General features: G+C 40.2%; 2 protein-coding genes across 4 annotated transcripts in view; one reads left to right on the top strand and one right to left on the bottom strand.

Annotated features, from left to right (window-relative positions):
* SRP54 (signal recognition particle 54kDa) overlaps positions 1–5,961 on the bottom strand; it is a 48,787-nt gene extending 42,826 nt beyond the window's left edge. Inside the window, exon 1 of the mRNA XM_005864964.2 lies at positions 5,708–5,961. The gene's annotated coding sequence lies outside the window, so the exon portion shown is untranslated. The remainder of the gene's footprint in view (positions 1–5,707) is intronic.
* Positions 5,962–6,000: 39 nt separating this feature from the next.
* LOC102249617 (hypothetical protein) overlaps positions 6,001–16,779 on the top strand; it is a 38,943-nt gene continuing 28,164 nt past the window's right edge. For 2 of the 3 annotated variants that reach the window (XM_005864966.2, XM_014538596.1), the window contains exon 1: positions 6,208–6,476. In XM_005864966.2, the coding sequence (XP_005865028.1) occupies positions 6,380–6,476 (97 nt within the window). In that variant the 5' untranslated portion in view covers positions 6,208–6,379. The other variant, XM_014538598.1, reaches the window with a different exon arrangement.

Raw genomic sequence — 16,779 nt, 5'->3', positions numbered from 1 at the left:
ATATTTTATTATATATAATAATTATATAATATATAATATGTATTATATATGTATATATTATTAGTGTCAGGAAAAAAATATAATATTATAATTTTTTAATTCTGTACAGCACATGTATTCATAGTCTAGGACCACAGAAAAGTAAATTTATTTAACAAAGCAGCCTGGTATTTTACTAGTATATAATAATTATATAATATATAATATGTATTATATATGTATATATTATTAGTGTCAGGAAAAAAATATATGTATATAATTTTTTAATTCTGTACAGCACATGTATTCATAGTCTAGGACCACAGAAAAGTAAATTTATTTAACAAAGCAGCCTATAGGTATTTTACTGGATAAAATTATATTTGAACAACATTATAATGTTAATTATGACTCTTAAATTTAGGGATTTTTTTTTCATTCTGAGTCTACTTAATCCTACAAGGAAATAATTCACCTTTATGTTTTGTGATTACAAGAGGATACATGTTCATTGTAAAAATTCAAACATTACAGAAATATTAACAGTAGGAAATTAAATTTCCCTAATCCTAATCTCTCTTGTCCTCTGATAACCACCAATAATAATTTGGTATACATTGATATAGAATTATTTTCTGTGCATATAAATAAGCAAGTTTTCTCAACTAGTATGGTTTTGAGGGAATGAAGAGGGAAACAGAAATGAGGAAAATTCTTTTGTAAATATGCTTGCTAGTGATAAAAATGTGTTTAAATGCCAAAGGCAGAATATAAAACTGCATATATTATAGAACCCATATTTTGTTTATAAACAAATATCTGAAAAATGACAATAGCCACCAAGGAAATAAAAACAAAGGCACAATCAGATACCACTTCACATGCATTAGGATGGCTATAACAAAAAAGACAGATAATAACAAGTGTTGGTGAGAATGTGGAGAAATCAGAACCCTCATACATAGATGGTGAGAATGCAAAATGGTAGAGCCCTTTAAAAAACAGTGTGGCAGTTCCTCAAAATGTTAAACATAGAGTTACTATATGACCCGGTAATTCTACTCCTAGGTACATTCAAGAGAAAGTAAGACACACATCCACACAAAAATTTTATATGAATGGTCATTAGCAGCATTATTTATGCTAGCCAAAAAGTTGAAACAACCCAAATATCCCTCAACCAATGAGTGGATAAATAAAATCTGGTATTATCCATAAAATGGAGTATTATTCTATAAATATAAAAGTCCAGCGACCGGAACGGCAGAATGACCAGAAGGACTGGTGGCTAAGACACGTACTGTGGCAGTCGACCAGCCTGATCTAGGCCTGATTGGCCCCTCTGGCCCCACCCCCTGGCCAGCCACTCACGGCCCCTCCCTCCAGCTGGCCTCACCCCCGATCCGCCCTCAACACCCCAGGCCTCTAGTCCTGTACAATAAAACCCTACTATGCAAATCGACCAACCAACGGAATGACCGGCGAAATGACTGGTCACTATGATGCATCTGCCCCCAGAGAGGGAGGCAACAGGCAGCAGCGATCAGGGGGTGGGGCTAGCCAGCGGGCGGCACCAGACTGCCAGCCAAAACGGGTGCCCCCTGAGCCAGGCCTAGGGACCCTACCCTATATATTGGGAAAAATCTCTTAGATTTAAAAATTAAAAACTGGCAAGGATACTCTAACACTGAAAAAATAGGATGATGCAGTGATGACATGCATGGACTCTGGCTTGCACATTTTGTGGTCAGTCCTGATTCTGACACTGATAACTGTGTGACAGAGCCAATTACTTAACTTCTCTCTGCTTCAGTTTTTCCACCCATAGGATGGGGAAAATGGTATTACTGCCTGAGAAGGATCATGTTATGTACTTTTTTTTATAATCAGGGCAAAAAAATGTACCTGCCCATACAACAGCATGATGCCTTTCACTGGTATAAAAAGTATGGTCACTAGTGCATGCAGCGTCCTGGATTGCGAGAGGATGCAGGCTGGGCTAAGGACCCCCTTCCCTCCCCCATGCATGAATTTCGTGCACCTGGTCTCTAGTTTGATAATAAAAGAAATGAAGTACTGATACATGCTACAACATAGATGAATCTTGAAAACATTACACTAAATGAAAAAACAACGGTGACAAATAAAAGCACATTTTATATGATTCCATTTATATGAAATGTCCAGAAGAAGCAAATCTAAAGAGACAGAAAGTGGATTAATAGTTGCTTAGGCTTGGGAGTATGGGGGAAATGAGGAGTGACTATTAATGGTGATGGGGTTTCTGCATGGAGTGATAAAAATGTTCTAAAATTGATTGTGGTGATGATTGCACAATTCTGTAAATAAATAAAAACCACTGAATTGTACACTTTAGGTAAACTAAAGTTTTATAAATTTTATAAATAAATTTTATTTCAGTAAAACTGTTAGAAAATGGAATGTGTCATCTCTGAATGGTACATACTAGTAATTTTATTTTTTTATTTATATCTTTTTGTAATTTCCAAATTTTTGGCAATGACTAGGTATTATTTTTACGTCAAGGAAAAAAATAATTATTTTTCTTTTTAAAAAAATGTATTTTTTATTAATTTTAGAGAGGACAAGAGGAAGAGAGAAATAGAAACATCAATGATGAGAGAGAATCACTGACTGACTGCCTCCTGCATGCCACACACTGGGGATTGAGCCCACAACCCGGGCATATGCCCTGATCAGGAATGAACCGTGACCTCCTGGTTCATAGGTCAATGTCAACCACTGAGCCAAACCAGCTAGGGCAAATTAATTATTTTTCAAAGTGCTTCTTGTGAGAACAGAATATTATATTATATTAGGGGTTCTGATGGAGTTGCCACTTGTATTCATTTAGTTATTCATTCATTAAACACCTTGAGGAATTGTTTCAGCAGGAGAAAAGTTCTAACTCTAAGTCAACAAATTACATCAACTTAACAGATAAGACTCTTCTGTTAACTTCAAAAGATAAATTACTAGTATATATCACATCACCAATGACTTCACTGGTGTGATGACTTGGGGAGAGTGAAGAGGGAAATAGAAATGAGGAATGGTCTTAATTTTGCAGCAAAAGTTATATTCCTTTATGTCAAAAAGTCTCAGAAAATTCTTTCTTCATTAAAATTTTCAAATTTTAAAACTCATTTTAATATTAAAAATAAAATCACTGCAACACTTTAATAGCAGAAAAGGTATATAAAACTTCAATTAGCAAAAAAGGGTAATAACTCAAAAACACTGGGAATCATTTCTTTAAGTTATTTCTGGCTGTCAGGTCAATCATTAAAACAATCTTTATGTAAACTGTTAGCAAGAAAAAAAAATTAAAGCAAGGAAAGTTAAAGGAGTTCCTTGGAAATAGTTTGCCTTGAAGCTGAAAAGAACATATGAAGGAGGAGGGATAGGCAATGGGTTATTTCAATAACATTTAGGTAATACCAGCTAAAAATTAAACACTCTATCATAATCTCCAAGAACAGTAACTTCAGAAGGTTTCTAGAAAGTAGTCTCATCTAAATTTTTTATTAGAAGAGCAAAACAAGGCATCTATATTTTGAAAAACTTCACTGGCTATACTGATGTGCAGCCAAGGTTAATGATCACTGTATGAATCAATACTCCTCAAAGGAAACAAGAGAATGAAAAATCTGTTCTGTTTTAAAAATTATAAACAATGTAGCAAACACATTAGAGTGAGAAAAACTTGAGAGCAAGGAGAGTACATACTTGAACTAAGGAAGCAGAAAGTAAAATGGAGTGAAGGGGCTGAGTCAAGACCCAACTCATAAAGCAGAATCTATAGGACCTAATAACCAAGTAGTTGTGGAGAATGAAGAAGAAACAAAAGGCAAAAATGACTGTAAGGTCTCCAGTTTAAAAAACCAGATGACTAGTGATGCCATTAACCAATATATGGAAGGAAAAAGAAAAAAAAAGAAGCTGTTTTGAAAGTTAGAGTTACTAGAAAAAAGGTTCAAGGAGATTAAAGGTTATTTGCAATGTATTACTACTTAAGTTGGATATTAAATACATAGATGTTGACTTTATTATCCTTTTTTAACTGAACATACAAATAACATACAAAATTCAAGTAGAAACAAAGGGTCAAAAACTCACTAGGGATCACTGCTTTTATACACCTTTGTATCTAAGATATAGGTAATGATTTTTTAAAAAGTGGGGGTGGGGGAAAGGAAGGTGGAGGTAAGGAATTTGGGTTTGGACCTAGACTATTTGCAGAACTAAAGAACTATATCACTCAGAGATAGAAACTAGAGAAAATATTTGGAAATGGTTGGCATACAAGAATAATGCCACGGACGCCATGGATATAGATGAGAACTCTCTGGGAGAATTTGTGGAAGACTGGTTTGTAGCCACAGTCAAGGGCCAACTAAAAGGAGAGAGTCAATTGGGACTGAGAATAATCAAAGGGATAGAAGCTTTTACTAATTCCATTTCCCAAAAACACACAGAAAGGTATCAATTTAAAAAAATTAAAAAGCTACTATTTATGGTTATCTTACTTAGTGGCAGGTCCAGAATTTCCAGAGAGCTGGAGTTAGAGAAGTAATCTGTCGGAAGGAGGGCTTGAAGATGCTTCTGCATAGCACTACATTAAGTCAGAAAATACTAACTGTCCGCATCAAAAAATCAAGGGAAAGAGGTTTCAGGGAAATATTTCCCCTCCCCTTCAGGACCACCATTGCTAGACTGTTGTAGGCATTGCACCAAACGTGTTACCTAATCTTTCAATCCTCCTTTCTTTCTTTTTGAAATTTTAATCAACAGACTATGCTTTTAGAGCAGTTTTAGGTTCGCAGCAAACCTAGCAGAAAATACATAGAGCTTCCATATAACCCCTTGTCCCCACATATGTATAACCTCCTCCACTATCAACATCCTCTTAATAAACTTATTAGTTAATGAGGAAACTGAGGCTAGATGGGATCTGCTCAGTCAGGATCACAAATCACTGCACCTCTCATCTGTATTCCCTCAGCTCTCCTGGCTCATATCTTTCCAGACTTTCTCATTGCTCATCTGGATATAGGATACATTTACATGCTTCTCTTTTATTACACTGCTAGCTCTTCAATGATAGGGTTTGTGTCATTCATTTCTGTATCCCTATAGCTAACAACGGGTAACTGTTTTGTTGAATTAAGCATATGAAAAAAAGTGGGTGAGAATAGCATCAAGAAAGCCAACAGGAGACACAGTTTCAAGAAACGGATGGGTAATAGTGTTAAATGCTACGGAGAGCCATCAGCTCATCGGAAGTCATCGCTGACATTGAACTGATATTCCTTACTCACTTACTGAACGCCTGCTACATGCAGGACAATGTGTTAAGCACAGCGAACATGAAAATATAAAATTTGGGACACGTGAAAAGACTGTCGGGGAAGCAGTCATAACTAAATTCTTGATCAGGAGAGCAAATCAGAGAGTCAGGCCTGCAATTGCCTACACAGGTAATTTGGCTCGAGTAGATCCGAAGTCAACTGAAAAGGGTCACAGCTTATCTCTTAATAAAACTTCTGATGGGCGGAACGAGGTGAAAAGGGGCCAAAGCACCTCGGCACCGGTGATGACAGCAGGTGGCCAGGCAAGTGGACTCTCTCCGGAGTCTCCCGCCCCCCAAGCAGGGTCGGGGCTGCCGCCAGCTGCCAGTCTGGGACGGGAAAAAGCAGACACTTACCTCTGAAGGCACCTCTACGGCCGTGGCCCAAAGGGGCCGGGGATTCCTTCGCGAGGCCCCCCGCCGTGGGATTGATCAGAAGAAAGCCGGGATCAGACAGGTAGGGACGACGCCACGGACCGACTTTCCAAACTACACAAACGCGAGCCCCAGAGCCCAGCACTGCGACGCCAACTCCCACCAGCTGGAAGTCCGACGACTGCCACCGAACCTTCCGCCCAATGAGGAAACGTCACCACTCGCTGTAGTCCAGCCTTTCAAGACCAGGATGCACTTCCGCTTCCGGGGCACTCGCCGCGTTCCTTCACTGCGTGGAAGGGGTATATTGAGATGTTCCTTTACTGCCACTGACTTTAGACTTTCGTTTTCTATCGCTCATCAACTGCGGCAGCAAAGTTGTTAAAATAGGAGGCGACCTCAGGAAAGAAGTCCGGCCTCGGGGAGCCGCCTTAAGAAAAAGTGACTAAGCTGAGCAATGCTATTGAAGGGGAATGGTGAGAGCTGAGGGTGCGCTGAAGTGTAGGAATTCCTCCCGCTCTGGAGAACTCAGAGGAGGGGGCGGGGCTTAGGGCGTCCGCAGCCTGGGGAGGCGGGTCAGTTGTCGCTATCGGACTCCGCTTGCGCGTGCGCGTGCGCGATGCGCACCTTCCCAGCGCTGTTTTCTGCTGCAACATGGAATTAAGCGCCGCGCGGCAAACAATACTGCAACTACTTGGTACCGTGGCTCCGGCCGACCGCCCAGCGCTGCTCGAGTGGATGCGAACTTCCCGTAAGCGATCAGAGCCAGAGAGGCAGGCGGTTGGGCAAGGATATGCTCTGGGGACTGACTTTGGGGACTTGGGGTGAGGCCAGAGCCACTCATGGGGGGGTCTCTAACTCTGCTACGGGTCAGGTGGAAGAGGGCACATCTCAGATCGTGGCAGGTTGAGAGCCCGGTTTGGGATCAGGTGCACGAAGATTAAGTGCAGGCTCTGGGTTGTTTGTGATTGCGCTGCAGACTTCAGACACGCCACTAGAGGCTCCTTGTGCCTAACCCTTTTTCTGAAGGAGAAAGAGGAGGCAGGTAGCCTTCACCCCCACTCCCCTATTACACCCACAAACTTGTGACAACCAGTAGCGTGCTACCCGAAAAAGCACTTTATAAGGGAAGTTTTAGGCTGCAGAACTGAAAGTTTCACCCTGCAAGCAAAATCACCTGTAGTTAGTGAATTTATTTTTTCAATTGTAATATGGACGGTTGGTTTAAGAAAATTTTTTATGGTGGGGGAGGGGAGAGAAAAGGGAAAAAGACTTTGATTTTAAACTGTTAGCAAAACTAGTAACTAATATTATAAAGCACAAGTTAGCGCTCTCCCTCCCCGGAGCACGTGGTGCCTTTCCCTTCCTTTCCACCGCACCCTCCTCCTCCCTTCCCCGCTTACCTTTAGCTTCCTCACTCCCAAGCTCCAGGGACTCTTCCTTTACTTCCATAACTTGTTTCCTAGGCCCATTTCTTCGAGGAATTACTTTTTCTACCTCTAATTTACCCAATAAATGTTCTCTTACAAAAATAAAAAACACAAGTCAGAATCGAGGAAATGTTATAATTAGGTCTAGTTATTGAACAATGGGATGATCATTTTACGCAAAGTAAAGCCTGGTGAAGGCACAAGAAAATAGAATATTGCTTGTTTGGGAAGTAAGCCAAATCATACTATGCCTAAACACTGATTCCCATGTTTATTTTCATCCAGACTCACAACTTGAAATACCTGTTTGTTAATGACTCCCAATTTTAGACTTTCAACCCTTACTTCTTCCTGGAATTCTCTATGTGATGTTAGAGTCAATCGGTGGGTTTGGATATTATTATTATTACATATTTGGGGAGGTCATTTTATTTTTTTTATTTTATTTTTTTGAATATATTTTATTGACTTTTTACAGAGAGGAAGGGAGAGGGATAGAGAGCTAGAAACATCAATCAGCTGCCTCCTGCACATCTCCTACTGGGGATGTGCCCGCAATTGGGGAGGTCATTTTAGATAAGATGCCAAATTACAATGAACTTGAACATCTGATAGTAAGATTTTAGACTGGGAAGGAGTGAAAACCAGAGACTTAGCTTCATATTTATACCCACATACACGATTCAAGATAGGAATTTCCAAAATGTGCTGAGACTCCTGTCGCTTTATTTAAACCCTGTATTGCCAGTTTTATTCATCATATCCCCTTGTTTACAAAACACTGCCAATTTCCACTTGTTTGTGTGTGTTTTTCCCCCTACATTCCTAAACATAAGATCTTCCATTCCAAAAGCCCTTGAGTGCCTACAAAAAGGTAATCCATGCCTGGTTCTGGCCATTGCACATATGCTAAAAAATGCTTGCCATCAAGATTTCAGTTCTTTGGAGCCATTTGAAGTCTAAATCTCCAGTTTTAGAGGCATCAAATGAGACTCCATTTTTCAAAATCAGAAAAATTTCAAAGCATATTTTAGAAGATAATTTTGTAAACAAGAAGACCCAATTACACTGGCTAAAGAATACATTTTTACTTTTTTAAAAAAATACATTTTTATTGATTTCAGAGATAAGGGAGAGAGAGAGAAACATCAATGATCAGAGAGAATCACCAATCGGCTGCTCCTTCAGGCCCCCTTACTCGGAATCAAGCCCGCAACTGGGCATGTGCCCTTGACTGGAATCGAACCCAGGGATCCTTTAGTCCGCAGGTTGATGCTCTATCCATTGAGCCAAACCAGTCAGGGCCATTTTTACTTTTTTTAAAGGCACTTTCATTGCCTTTCTCCAGCAGACCCTGTAGTCAAAGAAGTTCAATCAGTTTGTTAAAAAAATTTAGAAAACTCCCTGAGTTTCTGAAGAATGTTTATTAACATGAATATTTTAAAATATTTCTTTATTTTTCAATTAGAGTGGACATTCAATATTATATTAGTTTCAGATGTACTACCAGTGATTAGACATTTACATAAGAAGTGATCACCCCATTAAATCTAGTGCTAATCTGAATACCATACATAACTTATATTACTGACTATTAGAGGCCTTGTGCACGAATTCGTTCACGGGTGGGGTCCCTTAACGTGGTCTGTGGGGATTGGGCTGAAACTGGCAGTCCAGTGCTACCTGCCAGTCCCACTCATCCCAGCCCCTCTGTGCCTGCCAGGGGCTCACACCCAGTCAGTCCTGATCGGGAGATGCTCGCGCTGCCGCAGCAGCACTTGCCAACCATGAGCCCTGCATCTGGCGCCCATCCCAAAGGGGTGGCAGGAGGCCGGGATACGATTAGCCCTCTGGGCTGGCAGTGGGACACCCTTGCCGCCCAGGATGTGGATCTGTCCTGCTGACGTTCGGCCAGTTGTCGGGAGCCACCTGGTGGCTGCTTTTATATATTTTTTTCCTTGCGGATTGTCTAGGGAGGGGGAGCGGCTGTGATGTCCGAGGCTGACTTACAGGAGGCCAGTGGCCCTGTCAGGATATTGCCGACAGTGCCGGTCCATCAGTGCCTGGCCCGTTCTCCAGAGGTTGGACCTGCAGGACTACTGAGGGAGTGAGTGGCTGCCCTCGGACTGGTGGCCATTGGGATGGGTTGGTCAGCTGAGCGGCACTCCCACTGTGGGAGCGCACTGACCACCACGGGGCAGCCCCTGCATTGAGCGTCTGCCCCCTAGTGGTCAGTGCGCATTGTAGCAACCGGTCGTTCGGTCACTTAGGCTTTTATATATATAGATATTCCTCATTTGTAATTTACATTCCCAGGACTACCAATTTGTTCTTAATCCCTTCACCTTTTCACCCATAATCCCTTCCCCCTCTCATCTGGCAACTATAAAAATGTTCTTTGTATCTATGAGTCTGTTTCTGTCCTGCTTGTTCATTTATTGTGTTTTTTAGATTCCACATATAAGTGAAATCATATGGCATTTGTCTTTCTCTGTCTTATTTCACTCAGCACAATGCCCTCTAGGCCCATCCATGCTGTTGCAGATGGCAAGATTCCATTCTTTTTTAATAGCTGAGTCATTTTCCATTGTTCATATGTACCACATCCTCATTCATATATTGATGGATACTTAGGTTGCTTCTATATCTTATAAATAATGCTGCAGTGAACATATGGATGTATACAGGGTGGGGCAGGAGTAGATTTACAGTTGTTCATGTGGAAAATAATACAATCTGTATAATAAAAGCCTAAGCGACCATTATGGCAGAACGACCAAAACGACTGATGGCTATGATGTGCACTGAGGCAGGTGCTCAATGCAGAGGCTGCCCCCTGGTGATCAGTGCACTTCCACAGGGGGAGTGCTGCACAGCCAGAAGCCAGGCTCATGACTGGCGAGCGCAGTGCGGGTGGTGGGAGCCCCTCCTGCCTCTGCGGCAGCGCTAAGGAGCAGTGAGCAGGCGGGTGGTAAGGAGTGAGGGGTCCAGGACTGTGAGAGGGCGCAGGCTGGGCTGAGGGACCACTCCTCCCCAGTGCAAGAATTTTGTGCACTGGGCCTCTAGTAGTTAATAAATAGTAATGCAAGAATAAACTTTGTTTCACCTATTCACAACTGTAAACCTACTTTTGCCCCCACACTCTGTCTTTTCAATTTAATGTTTTGAGTTTCTTCGGATAAATACCCAGAAGTGGAATTGCTGGGTCCATCTTTATCTCTTATTGTAGCCTTTGTTTTAAAATATATTTTGTCTGGGCCCTCACCAGTTTGGCTCAGTGGATAGAGTGTCAGTCGGCCTGCAGACTAAAAGGTCCTGGGTTCAATTCCACTCAAGGGCATGTACCTTGGTTGTAGGCTCCATCCCGGCCCCCAGGGCCGCTTGCAGGAGGCAACCAATTGATGTGTCTATGTTACATCAATGTTTCTCTCTCAGTATCTCTCCCCCTGCCTTCTACTCTCTAAAAATCAATGGAAAAATATCCTCAGGTGAGGATTAAAAAATATATATATATATTTTGTCTGGTATAAGTATTGCTAGCCCAGCCTTTTTTTTTTCATTTCCATTTTCATGAACTATCTTTTTCCATCCCTTTACTTTCAGTCTGCATATGTATTTCAATCTGAAGTGAGTCTCTTATAGATAGCATATAAGGGTCTTGTTTTGCTCTCCTTTCAGCCATATGATTTCTTTTGATTGGAGCATTTAATCCATTTACATTTAAAGTAATTGTTGATAGCCCTAACTGGTTTGGCTCAGTGGATAGAGCATCCGCCTGCGGACTGAAGGGTCCCAAGTTCGGTTCCGGTCAAGGGCATGCACCTTGATTGCGGGTGCATCCCCGGTAGGGGGTGTGCAGGAGGCAGCTGATCGATGTTTCTCTCTCATCGATGTTTCTAACTCTCTATCCCTCTCCCTTCCTCTCTGTAAAAAATCAATAAAATATATTAAAAAAATAAAGTAATTGTTGATAGATATGTAGTTGTTGCCATTTTATTATTCATATTTTTATCTTTTTTCCCCTTCTTAAAGAAGTTCCTTTTTTAAAAAAAAAAAATCTTGCATGGCATCTTGCTACTTTTTTTTTTTTTAATTTTTTGTTAATCCTCACCTGAGGATATTTTCCCATTGATTTTTTAGAGTGGAAGGGAAGGGGAGAGACAGTGAAAGAGAAAGATCAATGTGAGAAAGACACATTGATTGGTTGCCTCCTGCACATGCCTGACCCGGGCCAGAGATGGAGCCTGCAACCAAGGTATGTGCCCTTGACCAGAATCAAACCTGCAACCCTCCAGTTGGAGGGTCAACGCTCTGTCCACTAAGCCAAACCAGCCAGGGCTTAAAGAAGTTCCTTTAACATTTCTTGTAATACTGGTTTGATGGTGATGAATTCCTTTAACTACTTCTTGTCTGGGAAGCTCTTTGTCTCTCCTTTGATTTTAAATGATAGCTTTGCAAGGTAGAGTAATCTTGGTTGTAGGTTCTTGCTTTTCATCACTTTGAATATTTCATGTTAATCCCATCTGGCCTGCAAAGTTTCTGTTAAGAAATCAGCTGACAGTCTTATGGGAGCTCCCTTGTAGGTAGCTAAGTGCTTTTCTCTTGCCACTTTTGTTTTCTCTTTGTCTTTAACCTTTTGCATTTTAATGATGATGTGTGTTGGTGTGGGCCTCTTTGGATTTATCTTTGGGACCGTCTGCACTTCCTTAACTTGTATATCTATTTCCTTCACTGGGTTAGGAAAATTTTTTTTCCATTATTTTCTTCAAATAGGTTTTCAGTTCCTTGTATCTCTTCTCTTAGCACCCCCGTAATGCAAATGTTGGTATGCTTGACGTTCTCCAAGAGCCTCCTTAAATGATGCTTTAAAATATATATATTTGCTGTTATGATTGGATATTTTCTGCTTCATCTTTTTTTATTTTTAAATTTATCTTTATTGTTGAATGTATTACAGATGTCACCTTTCCCCCCCCATTGATTGCCTCCTCCCTACTCCCGCCCCCTCCCCAGGCTTTCACCTCACTGTCTGCGTCCATGGGTTATGCATATATGCATATCAATTCTTTGGTTACTCTCTTCCTGCCGCCCCCTCCCATTCCCTCTGAGAATTGTTACTCTGTTGCATGATTCCATGCCTCTGGATCTATTTTGTTTGTCATTTTATTTTGTTCATTAGATTCCACATATAAGTGAGATCATATAGTATTTGTCTTTCTCTGACTGACTTATTTCACTTAGCATAATACTCTCCAGGTCCCTCCATGTTGTCTCAAATGGTAAGAGATCCTTGTTTTTTACAGCTACATAGTATTCCATTGGGTAAAGGTACTGTGGCTTTTTAACCCACTCATCTACTGATGGTCACTTGGGCTATTTCCAGATCTTAGCTATTATTAATAACCCTGCTATGAAAATAGGGGTGTATATTTTCTTTTTTACTGTTGTTTCAGGCTTTTTAGGATATATTCCTAGAAGTGGGATCACTGGGTCAAATGGCAGTTTTTTACTGATTTCAGAGAGGAAAGGAGAGGGAGAGAGAGAGAGAAAATATCAGTGATGAGAGAGAATCATTGATCGACTGCCTCCTGCACGCTCCACCCTGGGGATCGAGCCTGCAACCTGGGCATGTGCCTGACCTGGTATTGGACCACGACCTGCTGGTTCATAGGTCTACGCTCAATACTGAGCCATGCCAGTTGGGCATGGCAGTTCTATTTTTAATTTTTGGAGAAAACTCCACACTCTTTTCCATAGTGATTGTAACAGTCTGCATTCTCACCAGCAGTATACTAGGGTTCCCTTTTCTTCACATTCTCACCAGCACTTGTTGTTTGTTGATTTATTAATGGTAGCCATTCTAGCAGGTGTGAGGTGGTACCACACTGTCGTTATATTTTGAATCTCGTTCAATTGATGACTAGTGATTTTGAGCATTTTTTCGTATGTCTCTTGGCCATTTGCATGTCCTCTTTGCATATCTATTGAGGTCCTCTGCCCATTTGTTAATTGGGTTGTTTGTCTTTCCTTGGTTCACCTGTATGAGTACTTTATATATTTTGGAATTAACCCCTTATCAGGTGTATCATTGGTGAATATGTTCTCCCATACAGTGGGCTCCCTTTTCAGTTTGATGCCGATTTCTTTTCTGTGCAGAAGCTATTTATTTTGATGTAGTCTCATTTGTTTATTTTCTCCTTTGTTTACCTTGCCGTAGGAGATGTATTGGCAAACATATTGCTACTAAAGATGTCTGAGATTTTGCTGCCTGTGGTCTCTCTAGGATTTTTATGGTTTCATGACTTACATTTAAGTCTTTTATCCATTTTGAATTTGTTGTGTATGGTGTAAGTTGATAGTCTATTTTCATTTTTTTTTTTTTTTGCATGTCCCTTTCATTTTTCTCAGTACCATTTACTGAAGAGACTGTCTTTACTCCATTGTATGCTCTTGCTGCCTTTGTCAAATATTAATTGAGCGTAATGGCTTGGGTTGATTTCTGGGGTCTCTGTTCTGTTCCATTGATCTACAAATGCCTCTTCTTATGACAGTACCAGGTCGTTGTAATTACAGTGGCTTTGTAATATAGCTTGATATCCGGTATTGTGATCCCTCCAACTTTGTTCTTCATTCTCAAGATTTCTGTGGCTATTTAGGGTCTTGTTTTGTTCCATATGAATTTTTGCAGTATTTGTTGTAGATCTGTGAAATATGCCATTGGTATTTTTATAGGGATTGCATGGAATCTATGGATTGCTTTGGGTAGTATGGACATTTTAATGATGTTCATTCTACCAATGCATGAACACATATATTCTTTTTTGTTTAAAAAGTATGTTTTTATTGATTTTAGAGAGAGAGGAAAGGAGAGAGAAATAGAAACATTGAAGAGAGAGAAACATCAACATTGATTGGCTGCCTCCTGCATGCCCCCTCCTGGGTACCAAACCTGTGACCCAGGCTTAAGTTTCTTAAAGTTTTTGTAACAATGGTAAAAGGGGTTTTTAAAAAAATTTCTCTTCCTTAGAGTTCTTTATATATATATTTATAAAAGCCTAATGTGCAAATTGTCCCCTCGGGAGTTTGACCGGGAGACTGGGAGTTCGATCGCTCGGTATGAGGTGCACTGACCACCAGAGGGCGGTGTGGAACGAAGGCAGGCCCTGGTCAGCAGCCAGAAGGGAGGCTCCGGCCGACAGCTGGAAGGCCCCAATCGGCCCTCATCGCTGGCCAGGCCTAGGGACCCTACCTGTGCACGAATTTCATGCACCGGGCTTCTAGTAGATGTATAGATGCCATTGATTTCTGGGTGTTAATTTTGTATCCTGCCACATCTTGGAATTCATTTATTAAATCTGATAGTTTTTTGGTGGAGTCTTTAGTGTTTTCTATGTACAATATCAGGTCATCTGAGAATAATGACAGTTATATATCTTCCTTTCTAATTTGGATGTCTTTTATTTTTTCTTGTCTGATCACTCTGGCTAGGACTCCCAGTACTATACAAACAGTCCTTAGGTTATGTTGAACTCGACGTAGGTTGTTTCGTGGTCACGTTGCCATCTCCCATTTAGTTATAAAAAAAAAAGTTCCGTCATTTCGACGCATGTACATATGTGCTTTATGTTTTTTATTATTTATTTACCACAAGTAAAGGTCATGAATTGTTATCTTTCTGTTAAATTTTTTTTACTGTTTCACTTCATTACTGCTGTGTATGTGCTCCATGTGAGGACGTAGGTGCTTATGTAGGTGGGTTCTGACTTACGGCGAAAATTGCATTACATCGCGCTATAGGAACTGATCTCCGACGTAACCCTAGGACCTTCTGTATTGATAAAAGTGGTGAAAGCGGACAACCCTGTCTTGTTCCTGTTCTTAGGGGAAATGGTTATAGTTTTTACCCATTGAGTATGATGTTGGCTGTAGGTTTGTCCTGTAAGGCATTTATTATGTTGAGGTGTGTATGATTCTTCTATATCCACTTTGCTGAGAGTTTTTTTTTCTTCAAAAATGGGTGTTGGACTTTGTCTAAATGCTCTTTTTGCATCTATTAATATGATCATTTGATTTTGATTTTTCAATTTGATTATGTGATGTATCACATTTATTGATTTGCGAATATTATATCAGCCTTGCAATCCTGAAATCATGATATTTGATCTTTTTAATATAATGCTTGATCCAATTTGCTAATATTTTGTTGAGGATTTTAGCATCTATGTTCATCAGGGTATTGGACTGTAATTCTCTTTCTTTGTAGTGTCTTTATCTGGTTTTGGAATTAGGATAATGCTGGCCTCATAAAAAGAGCTTAGAAGTGTTCCTTCCTCTTCGATTTTTTTGGAATAGTTTGAGGAAGATAGGTGTTACTTCTTCTTTGAATATTTGGTAAAACTTCACTGTGGAGCCATCCGGGCCAGGGCTTTTATTTCCTGGGAGGTTTTTTGTTGTTGTTGTTTTGGTTTTAATTTACCTTTATTGTTGAAAGTATTACAGATGTCCCCTCTTCCGTCCCCTCTCCCCCCATTTACACCTTCCACCTCGCTTCTGTCTCCTTTCCTGGCCTTCCCTGCACTATTGTCTATGAGCTATGCATATATGCAGATATGTTCATTGACTAATCTGGCCCCTGCTCCCCCCCTCTGAAATATGTCAGTCTATTGCATGCTTCCATATCTCTTGATCTTTTTTGTTCATTTTATTTTGTTCATTAGATTCCACATATGAGTGAGATCATGTGATACTTGTCTTTCTTTGACTTTATTTTGCTTAGCATAATACTCTCTAGGTCCCTCCATGCTGTCTTGAAGGGTAAGAGATCCTTCTTTTTTTTACAGCTGCATAAATATTCCATTGTGTAAGTGTACTAGTTTTCTAATCCTTTCATCTACTGATGCGTACTTGGGCTGTTTCCAGATCTTAGCTATTGTAAATAACACTGCTATGAACATACGGGTGCATATTCCTTCTGATTGGTATTTCTGGCTTCTTAGGGTATATTCCTAGAATCGAGATTACTGGGTTAAATGGCAGTTCCATTTTTAATTTTTGGAGGAAACTCTACACTGTTTTTCATAGTGGTTGTACCAGCTTGCATTCCTATCAGCAATGAACTAGAGTTCCCTTTTCTCCACATCCTCGCCAGCACTTGTTGTTTGTTGATTTATTAATGGTAGCCATTCTGGCTGGTGGGAGGTGGTACCATATTGTCATTTTAATTTGCATTTCTCTGAAAATTAGTGACTTTGAACATTTTTTCATATGTCTCTTGGCCATTTGCATGTCCTCTTTGGAGAAGTGTCTATTTAGGTCCTCTGCCCATCTTGTAATTGGGTTCTTTGTCTTCCTTTTGTTGATTTCCTGGGAGTTTTTTAAAATTACTGTTTCAACTTCATCTGTTGTTATTGGACTATTTGGATTTTCTGATTCCTCCTGATTCAGTTTTAGAAGATTGTATTTTTCTAGGATTTTGTACATTTTGTCCAGTTTGTCCTGCTTGTTGGCATATAGTTGTTCATAGTATTTTCTTAAAAACCTTTGTATTTCTGTGGTGTTAGTTGTTACCTCACAACTTTCGTTTCTGATTTTATTTATTTGGGTCCTTTCTCTTTGTTTCTTTTT

Source organism: Myotis brandtii, unplaced genomic scaffold (assembly GCF_000412655.1).
Source record: "Myotis brandtii unplaced genomic scaffold, ASM41265v1 scaffold194, whole genome shotgun sequence".
Classification (NCBI taxonomy): domain Eukaryota; kingdom Metazoa; phylum Chordata; class Mammalia; order Chiroptera; family Vespertilionidae; genus Myotis; species Myotis brandtii.
The sequence above is the reverse complement of the archived record's forward strand: the minus strand, read 5'-3'. Positions and strand labels throughout refer to the sequence as shown.